Consider the following 19,971-nt stretch of genomic DNA (forward strand, 5'->3'; position numbering starts at 1 on the left):
CATTTATACTGTAATTAATGTTCAATACACATGCTTACGTTGCTCCACAACCAGTTCTTGCAGTCTAACCTAGGCCAGATAGAACAGCGAGAAGAAATGGGGCCATGCATAAGACAAGAATGGAGATGACTCTCTTGCCTGTTTCTTCGGTAGGGAGGTGGGTGGGTGGGTAGGTAGGGGGTGGTGATAAAAGGGAATCTTCTTGAAGCATTTTTCTGAATTCAAGGGTGGAAAGTCATTTTAATCCTTTATCTGGACTGCAATCTGAGATGATGGAGAAAGGATTGATTGTGGTTTCTAGCATCCTGCAGCTTCTCTTCCTGCTTTAGAACAGGGTTTGCTCACCCTACTGGTAAGAAAAGTGTGAGGTGAGCACAGAGAGTTTGGCATGCCCAAGCCATTTGAATTCAGGAAATGTACAGCGTAACTACCAAGAGCAGAAAACAAAATAATTATCTGCTGGCTGGTAGAGGATTTGACAGATCGGATGACCAAATATTGTGCTGGGTGTGGGATATCCAGTCTTATATAACACAGCTTCCTTGCCTGCAAAAATTTCTCTAAATTATACTGCAACTGAAGCAGCTAAGCAATTTAATTTATTAGCCTGAGAAACTGGCTGAGCTTCACTGTGGCCCCGCCACCTCTAGAAATCTAATGTATTTATTGGATACCTATGATGTGTACTTGGCTCATGTCCAAGCCACAAGCCACAAGCCAAAGGCCTGGGTTAGTGAATGGTGGAATGGAAATTAATGAAGAAATTGCAAAATAGATTGCACAAGAACACCAGGCTGCATAAAAATACTAGGCCTGGTTGGGAACCTGCTTCCTACAATTCCAGTTGAATTGGACTTCCCTGGTCCCAGGAAACTGCAAAGGCTTGGCTTGTTTTTCTTGTCGGACAGCCGGCTGTTGAAATCCCTTGTTTGTTTCACTGTGCCCACACCAGTCCAGTGCTCTGTTGGCGCCTCATCCAAAATCCCCAAAGCAGGTTTCCACCCATCAATTAGAGCTGTGCAGAGCTGAGGAGCAACCCAGGAGAGGGCGGCACCAAAACTTGGCAGCAAAGCCAGAAACCAAGCTGCTAGCTCAGATGCCACAGGGAAGAGTTGAGGCGTCACAGGGAGCAGTAGTGCTTGCCTTCTAGAGCTGCTGGACAAACCAGTTTCCTGAATTCCACAGGACTGATTCATTCCCTGGAAGGAGATGGGGCCCAGGCAGGTGCCACTGATACAAAGAAATCTGCGGTGCTACAGCTCCAATCCAAAAACATTTGGAAAGCTCAGACGTCCTGGCCCCTCCAGCCATCCTGCGTTTGGCATGTGTTTCCTCCAAAGGTCTATGACAGCAGTGTTTCCTTCTTGGCCCCCAGCCCAGAAACCTGGTCTCTACAGCTTTTGTGGAGACAAGTGTGTCACTCCACTTTACATTTCTTCCCACTACAGCTGGACATAAGACAGCCTCAAAAGCATGTATTGTTCACATTGGTGTTTTTCACTGGTGGGATCGTTCCTTAGTGTCAGTTCTGCCATTTCATTTCCTGGACCTGTAGGCGAACATTGCTCAACAATCCTTTCCCACTTCTGTGGTTTATATCCAGCAAAGATGTGGACACTACATTTTTGTCACAAGCCAAGGTCAGAGGTTTTCTGTAGACTAGCTCCTGTTTCTCAGCTTCTGTAGTTTCTGTCTATGAAGTGGACTGCCTGTGGATTCGCCTTTGTCAACATTGAGGCACCCAAACAGGTACTGATGCTCCACTGCAAGTCTACTGTACTAGCATTGTGGACACATAGCACAATTCATCTGCATAAGCAATGGCCAAATTGCTGTGCATAAGCTGGGTGTTTAGTTGTTTTATCAAATTTTAATCAAGGTGTGATTGAAAAAGAAATGCACACATAAGGAAAAATGTCTGGCACATGTTGCTCATTGTTTTCAATGTAATGCCCCAGCTGAAAACCTTAGAAGAGCAATGAGATACCATGTGCATTTCATAAAAGTTGAATGGACTGCAGTCTAGTGTTTTCCAAAAAGTAAGGGACCACTGCTGATTTGCCTCTAGATGAATAAATATATAGGAAATGAGTTGTTAAGCCTTCATATAAGCCACCCATAAATGAATGTACCATTGGTAATGGAAAGCAGGGATACTTCTTATTTTCCCTTCTTGCCCCAATGGAAGTAAGTCCTGTTTAACGCAATGGGACTTACTACTGAGTAGATGTTTATAGGGTTGCACAGTAAAGGTAAAAGCCAATACACTGAATTTAAGTTTGAGATGTAACTGGATGCCACCAGAGCTCTCCCAGAATTGGGCTTATATGGCTCTAGATAAACCAACAGGCTACCTGAATATTTACGTAGACATGCTCCTTGAGCATATATTAAAGGTTTGTATCACCTCTGACGCCTTGAGCTGAAGAATTAACAGAAATGCTTCAGAAAAGCCATAGTAAAACATGCCAGGGCTGTGTCACCAGTTGGAGCACTAAACCTGCTAGGATTGGTCGTTCTTAATAGGTATCTTTTTAGATAATGAGCTACTTTTCCCAAACCGACAAGCCTCTGCCTGATCTGTCACTGCAGAAACACTTCGTTGGGCTTTCAAACTAAAAGTGGGTTCTGATTAGCTCTAAAAATGGTTCATTCCAGTCCTGCACTGCACGTCATCCGAGCCAAGAATGGTCCGTTCCACCCAGCTGTTGCCCGTTGATGGTTCATTCCAGGCACACCCTATCCGAAAATGAGGATGGTTTGATCCATCATTAGAGAACTTTAGCAGTTATGCCTATATAGGACCGCACCAGGGAAGGAGGCGGCTGGATACGCAATTATTCTTCTGTTGTTCCGGTCCGGAGAAGATTGACGTCTCATTCCGCGACTCTCAGGTTAGCTGTTCTTTTCCCCTTCCCCACCCCGCCTGTCCCTGGAAATGGTTCCGTCCAGTGCTCACACCGACCAGCAAAGGAATGTGCCACTGTAATATAAGGGGTGTGCGTGTGTTCTCCACCCCCACAGTACGGTGGTCTAGTCTCGCCCAGAGAATGTCGGAGACGGGTTAAAGCCTATGGTGTCCCTCACCTTCCCAGTTTGAACGCTCCGGGCCGTGAAATACACACTCCCAGCCCATAAGGGGCTGCCACAGTACCTTTCTCGGCCAGTACCAAGCGGTTAGGGAGGCCGGGGGTCGGTGGGGGGGCTTCCTTTCTTCCTCCCTGACACCTTCCCCTTTGGCTCGGGTCTTTATGGCCGCGCCGGGCCAGTGACTGATTGGGCGCTCTTGTCCCGCCTCCTCCAGGGCGCGCGCGGCAGAGGCAAGGCCGGGGCGATGGAGCGCTGCGCCTGCGTGGAGAGGGAGCTGGACAAAGTGCTGCAGAAGTTCCTGTGCTACGGCCAGCACTGCGAGCGAGGTCTGGAGGAGTTGCTGCGCTACGTCAGCCAACTGAGGGAGGAGCTGGGCGCTGCAGGTACGCGCGGGGGCCTCCGTCTGGCGGTGGCCAGTCGGCTCCTGCCTCTGAGGGAGCGAGGAAGGAAGGGCGGGTGGGTCGAGGGCGGCGTCGGGAGCGGCTACAGCTGGCGGCTTCTCGAGTGTACTTATTGTTATTTACAAGATGCTCCTTTTCTTTTTAGATGCATCAAATGTGTGAAGTGTTATCCTCAGCTGGCAGATATATAGGGTGGGTGGGTGGGGGAATCTGTAATCCCTGGAGCCCCAAAGGCAATGAAATGTAGCTACAGGGTGCATCATTTGCTTCAGTCATTTTACAAGTGAATTAATTGTGAGTCCCTGTCCAAGGAACCAGAACAAATCTGGTTGCATTGTAAGCTTGCGTTACCGACAGTGGAGCTTGTGGTGTGCTCCTTGTGGTAACTGGAAGCTTGTGTACTTCCTAAAGGAAGTGGTCAGTGCAGTGGTCAGCATGTTTCTGGGTTAAGATAGGACTTGTATTGTCCATTCTGTAGCTACACAGTCTAACACATTTCTAACTTCTTACTCTGCCATCAGCCTGAGTCTGGACCAGTCATGGAACAGGTTACAGTGGTACCTCGGTTTACAAACTTAATCTGTTCCTGAAGTCTGTTCTTAAACCAAATACGTTCTTCAGCCAAGGTGCACTTTCCCTAATGAGGCCTTTCGCCGCCGGGGCCTTTCCACCGTTCAGCTTCCATTTGTAGACCGAGGTAAAGTTCACAAACCAGAACACTACTTCCGGTTTTGTGGAGTTTGTAAACCGTGTAGTTCATAAACAGGACTGTTTGTAAACCGAGGTATCACTGTACCGTCTTGAAGTCCTCGAACCTTTTGAAACAGAAGCCAAAGAATGGTTGATCGAAGACAGCCATAAATATTGTATACGTTGGCATAATGTAGAGTTGTTCAGGTATCAGTGGTAGTGTTATTGACCTGAAGATACAAATTTCCCACAGATCTGAAGTAACTGTGGAGGAGGATGTACTGAAATATCTTCAGGAATGACAGTACTGGTAGATTGTGATCCATCTTGGTAGGGAAGTTGATGTTTACAACCTCAACCTCTACCTCTTTGTTTGCTGGAACAGTGTCTCTGGGAGACTATCAGTACATTGAAACTTCAAGGAAATCTCTGACAAAAGGGAAATTTTGGCATGAGCTTGCTGAACCAGAATTTATCGATAAAGTTGTTTGTTTAGGACTCAGAACCAAGGTTTTCTCTTAGGACTAATGATGATAAATTGGCACAGCAAAGATTGTGTTAACCAGTGAAAGCTATTGTTTATGTTACTAATAGATTAGTGAAAAGGTTGAATGTGTGTTTTGCTTTTGTAGAACGTTGTCCTGTTTTCTTGGAGCATATTATACCATAATTTATATATCATCTATTTGAAAGCAGCAAAATTCCTAGAATTGGTTTTGAGTGTTCCTGCTCTAGAAGCAGTGGGAAAAGCCAGTGTGGTGTCATGGTTAGAGTGCTGGACTAGGACTTGGGAGACCAGTATATAAATCTCTATGTGACCCTGAAAGCTCCTCGGATGACCTTGAGATGGTCACTATCTCTCAGCTTATCCTACCTCATCGGGTTGTTTTGAAGATAAAAAGGAAAGAGGGTGAATTACGTATGTCACCTTGAGTTCATTGGAAGAAAAGTGGGATAGATGTAATAATAAATAGATAAAATTAAGATCCCACCCTCCCATAGCCCCATAATCTGTTCGTTCTCTTACTGGTGAACATAAATTTCTCCCAAGACTAAGATCTAGGGGGAAACTGTTGGCTTCTGTTAATTCCTACCTGTTCCAGATCAAATTTGTAAGCAATGAGGAAGTCTTGCTCTATAGACTACAGGTAACTTGCATCTTACATGATGGTTCAGTTCTGGGAGTCCACATGTAAATGCAAAAATGTCCAAAACCGGGAACTTTGGGTGTGAGGGCTCCAGGATGTTGCCAGAGCCCTAGCACTGCCTTCCCAAAGCCAGGTAAGTCGGTGATCACAGCCTTGCGTGGATGGGTGGAGAATAAACAAATGGAGAGTGGGTTTCCCCTGCTCTCCATGTATTTAATAATTCTTCTTCCTTAGTGGTCAGTTGTAGCGAAGTAAGATTGTCTTTCATAAACACGGTTTTAACAATGAGTCCATAAGTGACTGTGGAGGCCAATGCTGGATCCACACGTCCTTCTACACTGGGGACATTGGATTTCGGGCGGGAGCTGATCACAGTGTGGCTTTGCCAAGCATGCCTTCCTCTTAGCACGTTTCTCCCTTGCATCCGGAGTTTGAGTGTCTTCAAAGCCCATAACGCCTTTGGTAAAGGCTGTTCTCCGATTGGAGTGCTCACAGGCAAGTGTTTCCCAATTGTTGCTGTTTATACTACTTTTAAAAATACCTCCCTGCACACAGCTGCAATTGTGTAAGTAAAATAAGTGTAAGATGCGAGTTACCTGTATACTCTTGAACTGGCACCCACACTAAGATATAATTTCTGCTTCTCCTGCAGCCTTGCAACGAACACCACTGTCTGCTACTCTCTCCCTGGTTATGTCCCAATGCTGTAAGAAGATCAAAGACACAGTGCAGAACCTAGCTTCAGACCACAAAGACATTCACAGCAGTATCTCTCGTGTGGGCAAAGCAATCGATAGGGTGAGTAGGTTCCAGGAGGAAGGTGGGAACCCAAGCATTTAAAACTGAAAACTTGATGAGTTTTGAGAGCAAATGTTTTTCTTGCATATGCTCCATCATCCTATATAGAGCTCATTACTGTACTGAAACATGGGTCTTTTATGAATTAGTGCAGTGTGCATCTTCTCTCCTGTGTTGTGCTTTGACTACATCCACACTGCCTGATTTTACTCAGGCCCACAAATGTCTCCCTGTTTTTCCAACCTTCAAAACCAGTGTCTTTCCTCTGTGTTAACACTTAAATCTAGAATTCTGCATAAAAGAATACGGGTTGCGAACGCTGCGGGTTGCGCGTTTTCGGGTTACAGATGTGGCGAACCCAGAAGTACCGGAATGGGTTACTTCCAGGTTTTGGCACTTGCACATGCACAGAAGTGCTAAATCATGCTTTACGCATGCACAGAAGCGCTGAATTGCGTCATGCGCGTGCGCAGACACGGTGCTGTGTTTTGCGAACGTGCCTCCCGCATGGATCATGTTCGTAACTCGAGGTTCCACTGTATTAGATTGTCCAGAGTTCAGTATTTCTAGTAAACACATGTGTGCATTGTATTGGCTAAACAAGGGTGGCTCCTGTTTTTTTCCTCTTCTTCACAGACATAGTTTAAATGGGATTAGTTTTGGTTTTGCAGGGCTAGGAGTGAAAGCACAGGGGACATTAAGCAGAAGAATCAGAGTTGAATCTTGTGAGAATTTCCTTGACTGTTGCCAAGGAGAGGGATATTATTTAAGCCTTGATAGTGAACATGACTAGAAACCATTGCAAACTCTGTTCATGCCATAATAATGTGATCTCTCTGCAGTTGCCAGGATGGCAACCCACCTTGCTTTCCAACATGCATAAGTTCCATCAAATGACTATACCCCCTTTTTAAACTCAAAGATGAAGAACTAGTGGCAAGCACTGTGGGAAGCCCAGATCATGAATAAGTTTTTGGAGTTGAAACCAGTAATTCAGCTGTTGTCTGATATATCATTTAAGAAATTGAAGGAAGTTCTCCTGCCTCAACTGAGGATTGGGCCTAGGGTCCCTCCCCATCAGTATCTATGGAGAGGAAGACTTAACCCATGTGCTTTCCTTTTGCTGTTAAATCAAGAGCATCCACATTTCTCCAGCACACAACAAGCCTTTCTACCTATCCAATTCCTTGCTCTGAATTCAGCCTCAGTTCCGGGTTGATGATGTTCATAAACAACAAGAGTAGGGCTTTTTCTGTTGATAGTTTCCTCAAGGATAGTCTGTGGGGGAGCTACATGATGATAGTGCTGGGCAGGACACTCCCTTTTTCTCCTTGCCACCAGAATGAAATTAGGTTGAGGGCCGCATCCGTGATCTACAAGCTTTATTGAGGTTCCTAAGCTCTGTTGCTTGCCTGTCATCTTTTCTCTTAGACTGCTTAAATTCCTGGAAACAAGTTACTGACAAGAATGCCCCTGAATTTGAAAAAAGACTTGCATGGGGTGTAATATGGCTGCCACTACTATGTCCAAAACTTCAATATACTTCTCTACCTGTCTCTAGCTACTGCCAAATTCATAGTGATATGGGATGACAGCTAGTATTGTACTCAGTGCTGATGGAAAGCCACTTATTGTTCTAGGATCTGGAATACTACTTGTTCTGAGGCTTTCTTTAGTGCTTGTGAGTGACTGACTCCTTGTTCTGTTCCAGCATTTTGATGCTGATTTGTGTGGCATTGTCCCTGCTATGGTCTGGGAGTCCCAAGAGAAGCAGATCCTGGTGTTGGCCATCATAGAGCACCTCTACCAACAAGGGATGCTGGGAGTGGCGGAGGAACTGTGTCAGGTACAGGGGTTTGAGGAGTTGGAAGTGCAAATGTTATTTGCATGGTGTATGGGAACCGATAGTTGTATCTCTACATTGTGCTATGGCGCTTCTTGGTATTGGCCATTGAGATGTGCCAGGAAAGGTCTCTGTTTCTTGCTTACAAATGCAGGAGGATCAGAAGCCTGAATCTGCCAGCCAGTTCCACTGCGAAGTACAACAAGCTGCCTATTATGCTGCCTGTTCTATCCAACCTGCAGAGGATGGATATGTACTTGACAGCTTCCCTCTGGGAATATATATCTTACCTTGAGCCTTGTTCTAATTTGGCTTGCCCTTCCACAGGAATCCACTGTGAATGTGGATGTAGACTTTAAAAAGCCATTCCTGGAACTTAACAGCATATTGGAAGCTCTGCACAAACAGGATCTGGAGCCTGCTCTGAGGTAAGAATGATGAGCTATATTCTGTTTCCCCTCTTAGGAAGTACAGTGGGAGAGGAAACAGAGTCCTAACAGAATGATTTTGAAGTAGCGCCTATGGCAAGGGCCATTGGGGGAACCACACTACTCATTATCAGTGAGCCTATCCACTCTATGGGTCTGCCATCTTTTCTCTTCCAACAAGCACTGAGAACTTCTGCTTGTTTTGTTTTCACTCATTATCTTCTACACAAGGCCAGGGTATTCCTGTAATAAGATACCTGAATTTGTGAGTTCACAGCATGCTGCTGCAACCTGCCTCAGACCAAGTCATCCACAAATATGTAGCTTGAATTGGAGCAGCACCCACTCTAAGGGCAGCTTTATATGTAGATGATGGCATTGAGCAGTGTTGTCTCTTGCTCAGTTGGGCAGTCTTCCACCGACAGCAGCTGGCAGAAATGAACAGCAATCTGGAGTTCCGGCTGCATCGACTCCACTTCATCAGGCTCCTTGCTGGCGGTCCAGGCAAGGAGCTAGAGGCCCTGAGCTACGCACGCCATTTCCAGCCCTTTGCTCACCTGCATCAGCAAGGTGAGGCTGTTTCCAGAAGCCTACTCTGCTACTTGTTCCTTGGGAGGAGCTTTCTTGCCTTTAGGCTGTTTCTCTGGGCCTTGCCGCACCCAATAGAATGGGCTCCTATTTTGTTGCTTCAAAGTGTTTGGAGTTTCCCTTTTTAGTAGGGGAAGTCTTGGGAGTTGTTGACTCAGCCTGGTCATTGTCATAGGTATCAAGCATTTCCCAATAACTGGTTCCATAACAGGCCAGCCCCGTTAGCAAAAGTATGTTTACCTGAGTGCTGCTTCCTGCATTTGTCATCTGCAGAGATCCAGGTGATGATGGGCAGCCTGGTGTACCTGCGTTTGGGCCTTAAGAATTCTCCATATAGGCATCTTCTGGATGAGAGTCAGTGGACTGAGATTTGTGAGATATTCACTCGTGATGCCTGTGCCCTGTTAGGTCTCTCAGTGGAGTCACCTCTGAGTGTCAGGTAAAGCTTGTTATGGGTGGGACTGGTGGTGGATTGAGCAGTGCTGAGCTATCTCCTCCCTCCTTCTCTCTCGGCAGCTTTGCTGCAGGATGTGTAGCACTGCCGGTGCTGATGAACATCAAGGCTGTGATTGAGCAGAGACAGTGCACGGGTGTCTGGAGCCACAAAGATGAGCTGCCTGTGAGTGCCTGGCCCATTCAGGGGCTGCAGGGTGGGGATATTTTTGTGAAAGAGAGTTAACTGTAACAACCAGGTCATGGGCCTAATTATTTTCTGCTTGTTTTATCAGATTGAAATTGAGCTTGGAATGAAATGCTGGTACCACTCGGTCTTTGCATGTCCCATTTTGCGACAGCAGACAACTGATTCTAATCCACCTATCAAGCTCATCTGTGGGCATGTTATTTCTCGAGATGCCCTTAACAAGCTCATCAATGGAGGGAAGTGAGTGGTTTTTACAAACTGTTGTTACTTTCCTCCATTCTGGGAGGCTGTGGATGATGAACTCTTGCCTGAAAAATTGAAGTATCCAGGGTCTCCTACCTGTGAAATGCTGTTGTCACCCTGACAGGATTAGATTCCCCACACATCTCATTTCCATGTACCGTATTTTTCACTCTATAAGATGCACTTTTTCCTTCCTAAAAAGTAAGGGGAAATGTGTGTGCATCTTATGGAGCGAATGCAAGCTGTGCAGCTATCCCCGAAGCCAGAACAGTGACAGGGAACACTGCGCAGCGCTCCCTCTCACTGTTCTAGCTTCTGGCTTAGCCGTGCGCAGCCTCTTCAGGGCAGCAGGGAGCCTTCATCCCGCTGCCCTGAAGAGGCTGCGCAGCTATCCCAGAAGCCAGAAGAGCAAGAGGGATCAGTGTGCACCGATCCCTCTTGCTGTTCTGGCTTTAGGGATAGCCACGCAAACCCTCTTGGGCACAGCGGGAACGCTCCTGCCTCTTCGCTCAAGAGGGTTTGTGTTGCTTTCATGTTTCTTGTTTCCCTCATCTAAAAACTAGGTGCATCTTATGGTTGGGTGCGTCTTATAGAGCGAAAAATATGGTAGGTCCAGAAGTCCCTTTCATCTTGAAGCAGTTTCTCACTATCATTTTATTTTTTGGGACTACATGTTAGTTTCACTGTGTCTGCTGCCCTCTGCTGGGTAACTAGGTCATACTGCAGTTGCTACAGTAAGGGGGACCTTAGCACTGCTCCTTGTAGTATTTTAGTCACTGGCAATCCCAAGGCCAAATCAGACTTGTTAACAGGGCAGAGAAGAGAGTCAGGTAGTGGACCAAACACCAGGACTTGCTAGTGGTCTACTGGAAGTATGGGTCTGGGTCAGCTTCTTGCTTATCTGATTTAGTGGTCTGGTAGGACTACTTGCCAATGAGAATTCTAAGGCCTTGTTTTGATTCTGATCTTTCTTTCTTTGTGCAGGCTGAAGTGTCCATATTGTCCCATGGAGCAGAGCCCAGCTGATGGAAAACGCCTAATCTTTTGATAATGGCATGCCTTGGAGATGTTCTGGTGAAAATAGGCTATTGGGATAATGCTTGATGGAAGGTGGCATATGCTGGCAGGAATGGTCTTCTGCTGTGAACAGTATTAGCTGCTACACGCTGGGAACTGACTGTAGCTCACTGGGCCAGAGGAGAGCAATCTTATGTCTACTGTAAGCCAAGCCACATTATTCTGTACTCCTCGCAACATACAACTTCCTAGGATTCTTCCTGGGAGCGTTAACTGGCAGTGATCCTTCCTAGCAAGATGGTTTACACTCTCCCCATGCATAGCTCTACTTGTTAAGATACAGCTTGTATCACAAATAGTACACAGAGAGCTGTTGCTATTTTTAAAACACTTCAAGATAAATCTAGGTCTTTTTTTCTTTTTCAATCCATCAGTTGGGGGGGGGGGTCTTAGAGCTGCCTTTCTCTTCCCACTGCCCAATATGTGCTTTTGACAATGGGAAGGATGGAATTTAAGTTGGGAGAAGTATGCTGGAAACTTGGCTTACTGCTATTTTGAAGAAAAGTTTAAAATAGGTTGGAAATGCAATGGTGAAAATATTTGAATCAACAAAGGTGGAGTTTGGGCCCTCTGTGTACTAATACACAGTGTAGCTCTTCAAAAAACAAGGGATAAGTAATAAGGTGTATTGTTTCCTAATGAAAATAACACAAGTGAAAAACTGGGACAGCACTGTATTGAAGAAATTCATACTTTATGACAGGTACATGATAGCAGCTTGCTGCTTTTGAGTGTTAGAAAGCCTAGCTAAGCTGCTTTATCTATTGTGAAGGAGTAGAAAATGGAGAAAGTACCATGACTTTGTGCAGGTTGAGAAATCTGGTAGAATAGTAACTATCATTGAGACATCTTTAAAAGTAGGTATACAGTCTATTTTATTCAAGAAATTTGAAGTAATCCTTTCCCCTGACAATTCACAGCATTTGCAAGTACTCATTAAGGTTACAGATACACATCAGAACCTGACAAGGTGAACTATTTTAGGCAATGGTCCTAAAAATGCTCTGTAATATGGGACAATGGGGGTATGGATAATTAACAGGGATCTTGAATCTGATTTAGAGATTTGAACTCCCTTGGAACAAGACCCGAAAGTAATATTAAAACAACTGGCAGAGTTTAAATCTGTGTTGCTTGAAGTCTGAACTTAGCTTTGCAAGCTGAGCCCATTTTTATTAGAACGGTGAGGGTAAATAGTTTAAAGCTGTAGTGTAGGCGCAGGAATTGGTGCCTACAAGTTGCACTTTAATTAGATTTTTGTTGTTGTTAAAAAAAATGCAGTAGTTTGGAGTATCAGTCTGGAATAACAGTGGATGTGAAGATCTGCACTAGCCTGGAGGGAGACGTTTAAAGATACTTTTATGATGCCACACAGCATGTATTCTTAGTTTTTCTTCCTCCGAGACACCAAGAACTGTTAAACCCAGGATAGAGATGGATGGCATGGAAATACAGCTAAATAAATTTCTTTTCAGCAAACTTGTGTATGGTTTTTGGTGTTGATATATTTAGAACGAAAAAGAAACATTTTCCTTAAAGTAGACACGTTCTTGACAATATTGCTTTTAAAGTCTCCCAGCAGAGCAAAACTCTTACACAAGTGTAGTAGTAGTAGTAATAATTTATTATTATTTATACCCCGCCCATCTGGCTGGGTTTCCCCATTCACTCTGGGTGGCTTCCAACAAAATATTAAAATACAACAGTCCGTCAAACATTAAAGGCTTCCCTAAACAAGGCTGCCTTCAGATGTCTTCTAAAAGTCTGGTAGAAGTTTTTCTTTGATATCTGGTGGGTGGGCATTCCACAGGGCGGGTGCCACTACCGAGAAGGCCCTCTGCCTGGTTCCCTGTAACTTGGCTTCTTGCAGCGAGGGAACCACCAGAAGGCCCTTGCCGCTTGACTTATCGGAACTGTCCATCTCCCTTCACCATGCATTCTGTGTTTACTTGTATTATTTATTTTTATTTTATTACCGTATTTTTCACTCTATAGGATGCACCCGACCATAGGACGCACCTTGTTTTAGAGGGGGAGAACAAGAAAAAAATTCCCCCTCTCTGCTCAGCGCCCCTTCAGCCAAGCGGGAGGAGAAATGGAGCCCCTTCCATTTCTCCTCCCGCTTGGCTGAAGGGGTGCTGCACAGCTCTCCCTCTCTGCTGAAGCCAGGAGAGTCTTGCTCTCTCGGCTTCAGCAAAAGGAACCCGAAGCCTTCAGAGCGCAGCACGAGTTCCCACTGCACTTCAAAGGCTTCAGGCGGCTATCCCTGAAGCCTGGAGAGCAAGAGGGATCGGTGCGCACCGACCCCTCTTGCTCTCCAGGCTTCAGCGAAAGCAACGCGTAGCCTGCGGAGCGCAGAGGGAGTGCTCCCTCTGCGTTTTGGATGCTTCGCGTTGCTTTCGCTGAAGCCAAGGAGCCTGCACTCACTCCATAGGACGCACACATATTTCCCCTTAATTTTTGGAGGGGGGAAAAGTGTGCCTTATAGAGCAGAAAATACGGTAAATATACCGTATTTTTCGCTCTATAACACGCAACTGACCATAACACGCACATAGTTTTTAGAGGAGGAAAACAAGAAAAAAATATTCTAAACGAAACAGTGGATGTATGATTTTTGTGGTTCATGCTGTGGCCACAGACATGTGATCTGACGGTGAGTTTGGAGTAGCCCAATGCAAAAATCCTGAGGATCCATGCTTTGTAACCACGTTTTTGCACCATTGCGGCCCCATGAAACAGTGGGTGCGTGTGTTTTTTGGTGCAGGCTGTAGCCATGGATATGCTATGTGATCTGATGGTGAATTTGGGTGACCTAGTGCAAAAATCCTGAGGATCCATGTGGATCCGTGCTTTGTAACCACGTTTTAAGTGGGGAGGGAAGGAAAAGAACTCAAGGGACAAGGAGAACGCGTGGGGGGTGTGGAGAAGGATGCTGCTGATAATGCAGGAGAGGCTCCTCTCTGGCGTTGCTCCTTTAGAACAAGCAGGCTCTGCGTCTCTCCCTCCTCCCCGGCAAGGAAACCATGATAGTAACCACTCTGAGAGAAATCAAGAAAAATTACGACCAACACTCTCCCCCAACAAGCGCAGTGAGGTCAAAACACACACACACAGAGAGAGAACTGGCCCTAAAGTCGCAGGGCGCTGGAAGTCGCAGGGACGCTGAGGGAGTGAACGGGAAGCAAGAGAAGGAGAAGGAGCCCTCTCTCACACACACAGACACACAGAGTGTCAATTCTAAAGTCGGAGGGAGAGCGCAGGGAGAGTGAACGGGAAGCAGCAGGAGAAGGAGCCCTCTCTCTCTCTCTCACTCACACACACACACAGTGTCAATTCTAAAGTCGGAGGGAGAGCGCAGGGAGTGTGAAAGGGAAGCAGGAGGAGGAGAACGATAGCTCAAGCACACACACACAGCCCCTATAGTGGCTAATCCAACATCGGACAGCAAAAAACTGCAGGCAGGGACAGAGAGCACGGGGTTGTTTTAAAGCAGCCAACCCCGCTCTGCTTCTCTCCCTCCTCCCGGCTAGGCTGGCTGAAAAGCTTTGCAGCTACTTAGCAGCTCAGTGGGGAGGAGAGAGGTTGTTTTAAAGAGGACGGGGTTGTTTTAAAGCAGCCAAGCCCGCTCTGCTTCTCTCCCTCCCCAGCTCAGCTCGCTGACAGGAGCCGCTTACACCCGCTTTGCTGTTTCAAAGCGAGCCACGGACAGCTCACAACTGCAGCAGATTCCCCCGCCATCTCTAGGCATTCGCTCCATAACACGCACAGACATTTCCCCTTACTTTCTAGGAGGAAAAATCTGCGTGTTATGGAGCGAAATTTACGGTATATCCCACCTTTCCTCTAAGGTGCTTGAGGTGGCATACATAGCTTTCCCTCCCCATAAACACAACAACCTTATGAGGTAGATTAGCCTGATGGCAGTGACTACTAGTCCAAGGTCACTCAGTGAACTTCATGGCAAGTGGGGATTTGAACTCTGAACTCCCAGGCCCTAGTCCAACACTACACCACAGTGGTCTAGATTACATAAGACTGGAGAAGGGAACTAGCTGGAGGCTAACTAAGGCTACACTTCTATGGTCCCTGGAAGGGCATCTCAGAGGTGCTATTTCTTTTGAGATAGGGGGCATCTCTCAAGGGCAGAGAAGCTGACCTTGAGATCCTCCTCTCAGGAGACTGAAAAGGTCCACAGATGGTGCTTCTTTTAAAAGTCCAAGGATGTTTAAAAGGGAGAAGCTGGGGACCTACAAGCCCCAAAGTTCTCCTGTTGCCCCAGCCCAGGGGAACAAACTATGCCAGCTCTCACCCTGAAATAAATGGGACGGACACTGCTGAAGGGAGAAAACACCCACTGCCACCACCTGCCCAAACAGGGATATTGCAGTTTCTCTACCATATTTGGATTGATCAGCTTACACATTAAATTTAAAAATCATTTATGTATCTACTTCAAGTGGAAGAATGTAAAAGTTGGTGAACACTTCACCTTGTCAAGGATAAGTTGTGGTATGTAGGGGTAAATAGTGTGTTGTAATAGACACTACACAACATTAAAAGTGTTTTAATGAGTTTAATCTCTCCGCCTCCCCCCCCCCCAAGCTTCACAAACTTCCCTTGCTGCAAGACAAGTCAATAACTTCTTTCTAAATCAGTTGCTTAATATCTGGCACTTGAAGCGGGTATGAGCCACAGGGCTGGTGACAGTGCCAATTGCAGTATTCTCTTCCTTGCGCGGCTCCTCTAAAATCAGGGTCAAGCTACTGCCCAGGCAAGTGCCTGTTTGTCAGTCTTAGTAGCATCTCTTACTGATGTTCTTCACAGAGGGAGGGGAAGAGCCTCCACCTCTTCCATACACTCATCATAGGCTTCCTGATATTCCTCATGGGGCTTGATCATGATAACACACGTTGGTCGCTTTGAACCTGCAGCTGCTCCCAAGTCCTGAAAGAAAAAAATAGGAAAGCAGCATTCAGTTTCCTAATTCACATACAAGTTTACCTTTTTTACTTTAAGCAGCAAACGGACCTTGTGCCAATTCACATGGAGAAATTATATAAATGCCAGCTGCATGAAACTGCTCTTCTAGAATAACCAAGATTTCTGTTCCTTATCAGGATGCAGGTCTATGGTGAAGAATAAAAATTCTACAAAAAATGGAAGCCTCTTTCTACTTCCCCACCCTACATTACCGTTTTGGAAGGGATGTAGACATATGGAAGGCTCCTGTCTTCACACATGATGGGAATGTGGCAATAGACATCAATAGGAAGTGTGTCTCCTGCAAGAACTGTGATCCTAAGAGAGACAGACAATGCAGCATCAGCAACAAAAATAAGACCAGAGCAATGCAAGTAGAGAAGACAACAAACACATTAAAACAGATATATTATGAATCTTTCCAAATATTTGATATTGTAATACAGGTATAATCCTGTGTATACGTATCAAATTGTGCTTCATCTCTGCAGTCATCATTTGCACAAATAAAGAGATTTCAAGCATGCATGTACACACATAAGGGAGCAGGTGAAATAGCTCACTGAGGCAAGTAGGTCCATTCAAGGCAAAAAACTTACTATGCAGAGCCAACTGAAAACGAGGTCTGATGAAAAGGATTAAAATCTGTTTTTGCTGGGCAAGGTATACTCATTTGCATGCAAGACACCCTTACTCATTCTCACACACAACCAGGTTGTTTCTCTGGTGATGATGCCTTCAAGGATGAAGGCCTTCAAATGTTACAAATCTGATAATCCCTGAAAATTAGCTATGCTAGTTGTGACTAAGAGGAATTGGAATATAAAGGTTCCCCACCCTTTGCCAATCAGGTGCCCTTCAGGTGTTGTGGACTACAACTCCCATCAGCTGTGCTGGCTGGGGCCCTGAGCTGTAGCCAAAATATCTGGAAGGCACCAGTTTGGCAAAGACTGCACTAAAAGCAGGGTCCCTTCAGTCCCTTTGTCTCTTGCACCAACAGAATCACAGGATTATAAACTAGTTGAGGATTATTTGAAAGCTTGCGACCCTGAACATCTCAGAAAATGTCATCTACTGATTCCAAAGCTGTGTGTGTGTGTGTGTGTGTGTGTGTGTGTGTGTGTAAGCAACACATAACTGCGTGTCTATATCTCTCTCCGATAGACAGACAGACAGAAAGAGGATTTCCTAACACGGCGAGAGTAGGGACCAGACCTGGCGAACCAGACTGGCTCCGAATTCAAGACCTGACTGCTAGCGTCAGGCAGCGGCACGGAGAGCGAAAGAAGGCACATCGCGTCGCAACGGCGCGGAGTTCTTACCCCTTCTCGCCTTTGTTGATGAATTTCTGGACCTCTTTCACCCCACGCCGGATCTGCTTCTGCTTCGATGCTGCAAGTCAAACGGGAGAGTTTCCAGCAAGGGTTGTTGGACGGAACCCCACCGCCCGCGAAAGCCGGACTGCCCTCCTTCCCCTCCCCTCCCCTCCCCGTCCTGCACGCGCACCTTTCTTGATGCACTTGTACAGCTTGCGCGTCAACTTGCGGGAGGCCAGAGGCCGCGCGATGGCGTTCACGTTCTCCACCAGCTCGTGGTACGACTTCTCCGGGGTCGCCTCGGGCTCCGGCTCTTCCCTCGACTCCTGATGCTTGGCTTTGCCCATCTTTGCCGCCGAAAGAACACAGACCCACGTGCGGTCACTTCCGCTCCTGACCCTCCCAGAGCAAGGAACTCTGGGAAGGCAACCATAGAGCTCAAGGGGAGGAAAGACCTTGTTTCCGGTCACCCAGCCGGCTCTGCCATCATCCAATAGAAAAGCGACTTTTAGGAAAAAGTGCCGCCCTCTCCTTCCTCTTCGGAGCAGGTTTCCCAGCAAGCATCGCGCTTGTTCGCATCTTCGGGAAGATGGCGGCGGGGACGGGTAGTGAGTGGGGGTCTTTCTTTGGGGAAGGAGGGACGTGGCGCGGAGAAGGGAGCTAGGGTTGGCCCCGCCATAAAAAAAACCTAGAGAAGGATGCCTGTTTCTTGGTTGAGCGAAGCTTCGTTTGTTGTGTCAGGCAACTTTTAACATGACTTTAAGAAGGGTTGGTTGGGAGGTGGCTTGTCTAAAAGGCCTCCGATGACAGGTCAGTTTTCTCCTTAGCTGAGGTACCCGGGAATAACGGCATAGGAGGTAGTAAAAGGGTTTATGCTTAGACAGACAAACGGTTTATTTATTGTTCATACTGACTGGCAGTGATTTTCCAGGGCTTCAGACAGGAATCTTCCCTACCACTAAGTGAAGGCACCTCTTCAGGATTTCAGATGGGAATGTTTCCTGAGGTTAACAGGAAATTAGCCCTGTGACTTTTTGCATGCAACATATATTCTCTGCCACTGAGTTACCAGTAGACTTTTCATTGAGTTGACTTTTAGTGTGGCTGTTTTGTGGTGGGGCATGGAGGGTGTAATGCTTGAAAACCAAACTTTTAAAAGCAGCATGGATTGAGATAGATTTAATTTTAGTTTGAGGGTTCTTTTAAACTGTGTGGGCATGTTGCAACACTGTAATGTTTATTTTTTTCCACATCAGAGCACAAGTTGCTGAGTGCTGGGCCTACAGAGCCATGGTCTATCCGGGAAAAACTTTGCTTGGCTTCTTCAGTCATGCGGAGTGGAGACCAAAACTGGTAAGAAACTGATATAACTGTTGGCTACATAAAAACTGTTGCTAAATGCAGATCCTACTATGCCTTGGAACATAATTTTATTATTATTATTATTTATTATTTATTTGTACCCCGCCCATCTGGCTGGGTTTTCCCAGCCACTCTGGGCAGCTTCCAACAAAGATTAAAAATACATTAAAATGTCGCACATTAAAAACTTCCCTCAACCCAAGATGTCTTCTGAATGTCAGGTAGTTGTCAGGTAGATCTCTTTGACATCTGATGGGAGGGCATTTCACAGGGTGGGCGCCACTACCGAGAAGGCCCTCTGCCTGTTTCCCTGTAGCTTTACTTCTCGCAATGAGGGAACCGCCAGAAGGCCCTCGGTGCTGGACTTCAGCGTCTGGGCAGAACGATGGGGGAGGAGACACTCCTTCAGGTATACTGAGCCAAGGCCGTTTAGGGCTTTAAAGGTCAACACCAACACTTTGAATGCATATTGTTTAACTGTATTACATACTTCATAAAGAACCCTCAATTGATTTGTGGTGGCTCTTATTCCAAACACAAGAAGTAATTGATTGCCCTTTGTGATCCTAACTTTGCATGTGTTGGAAAAATTGTTAAAAACCGAATTGTAGGATCGCAAGACTAGGAAGCATACCAAAAACCTACTGAGAAGGGATTTTCTAGACATTAGCCAGTGAGCTTTGACATATAACCCAGCTACATATTACATAGCCAACTATGCTAAAATGGTCTTGTGTCAGATAATTTCAAAATATAATTCTAAATATATAATCAACAATATACACTGGTGAAAAAAGGAGAGAAATGGGCTTTAATAGAAAATTGAGCAGGTATCTACATCTGCACTGTGTCATTATTTATATGTAGTTAGTAGTTCAGATGATTGTTAACACCAAATAGTAATACTGACAACTGGATAATTTGGGCTTCCAAAGAAAAACTGATTTAGAAGGATGAAGGTGTTCTTTTATACAGAGGTTCAAGATGGGGGAAGCTGTTCTTGGATACCATGTAACTATCCCTAAGGGTCTCAGAGCTGAACTCGGGGTTATTTTCTGGCAAGCTGTTAATAGTTCAGGAGGCTTTCGCGTTTCTGCTTGCCAGTGTTCTGTTATCCTCTTGCAAGTGTATTTAGCATCATCCTTCCAGTCATGGAACTGCAAGTACAAAACCTACAAGGCAGGGTGGTGCACATCTTAGCTGCACAGCAGCAAAATCAACCACTCTTTCTAGCTCCAAATATGGGCTACAGGTGGTTAGACTTGTAGAAGTCAGTTGGCCCATAACCTGTTATCTTGGGCCCACCATCTGTTGTCGATATTACACCACACTTTGACAAGTGCAAAGAGCAGAGTATGCAC

General features: G+C 45.9%; 3 protein-coding genes across 7 annotated transcripts in view; 2 read left to right on the top strand and 1 right to left on the bottom strand.

Moving 5' to 3' along the window:
- Positions 1 to 2,755: 2,755 nt before the first annotated feature.
- RMND5B (required for meiotic nuclear division 5 homolog B) lies at positions 2,756 to 12,428 on the top strand. 2 transcript variants are annotated; one of them, XM_081900343.1, is made up of 10 exons: positions 2,756 to 2,894; positions 3,305 to 3,473; positions 5,982 to 6,127; positions 7,839 to 7,973; positions 8,298 to 8,398; positions 8,802 to 8,968; positions 9,260 to 9,425; positions 9,503 to 9,605; positions 9,715 to 9,869; positions 10,857 to 12,428. In XM_081900343.1, exons 2-10 carry the CDS (start codon positions 3,335 to 3,337, stop codon positions 10,918 to 10,920), a joined length of 1,176 nt encoding a protein of 391 aa, XP_081756469.1. In that variant the 5' UTR covers positions 2,756 to 2,894; positions 3,305 to 3,334; the 3' UTR covers positions 10,921 to 12,428. The 2 variants fall into 2 exon arrangements, with proteins under 2 accessions (XP_081756469.1, XP_081756470.1); XM_081900344.1 differs by lacking the exons at positions 2,756 to 2,894; positions 3,305 to 3,473 and adding an exon at positions 5,218 to 5,462.
- Positions 12,429 to 15,505: 3,077 nt separating this feature from the next.
- On the bottom strand, positions 15,506 to 17,669 carry NHP2 (NHP2 ribonucleoprotein). Its single transcript, XM_081900416.1, has 4 exons — positions 17,439 to 17,669; positions 17,255 to 17,324; positions 16,145 to 16,250; positions 15,506 to 15,896 (listed from the first exon to the last, which is right to left on the bottom strand). The coding sequence occupies exons 1-4, from the start codon at positions 17,593 to 17,595 to the stop codon at positions 15,771 to 15,773; spliced, it is 459 nt and encodes a 152-aa protein (XP_081756542.1). The 5' UTR covers positions 17,596 to 17,669; the 3' UTR covers positions 15,506 to 15,770.
- A 66-nt stretch (positions 17,670 to 17,735) lies between these two features.
- BRD8 (bromodomain containing 8) overlaps positions 17,736 to 19,971 on the top strand; it is a 29,995-nt gene continuing 27,759 nt past the window's right edge. For 2 of the 4 annotated variants that reach the window (XM_081900238.1, XM_081900240.1), the window contains exons 1-2: positions 17,737 to 17,856; positions 18,505 to 18,601. In XM_081900238.1, coding sequence (XP_081756364.1) covers positions 17,838 to 17,856; positions 18,505 to 18,601 — 116 coding nt within the window. In that variant the 5' untranslated portion in view covers positions 17,737 to 17,837. Of the gene's footprint in view, positions 17,857 to 18,504; positions 18,602 to 19,971 lie in introns of all 4 variants that reach the window. The other 2 variants (XM_081900241.1, XM_081900239.1) reach the window with 2 other exon arrangements.

Source organism: Podarcis melisellensis (genome assembly GCF_964234715.1).
Source record: "Podarcis melisellensis genome assembly, chromosome: 2".
Taxonomy (NCBI): domain Eukaryota; kingdom Metazoa; phylum Chordata; class Lepidosauria; order Squamata; family Lacertidae; genus Podarcis; species Podarcis melisellensis.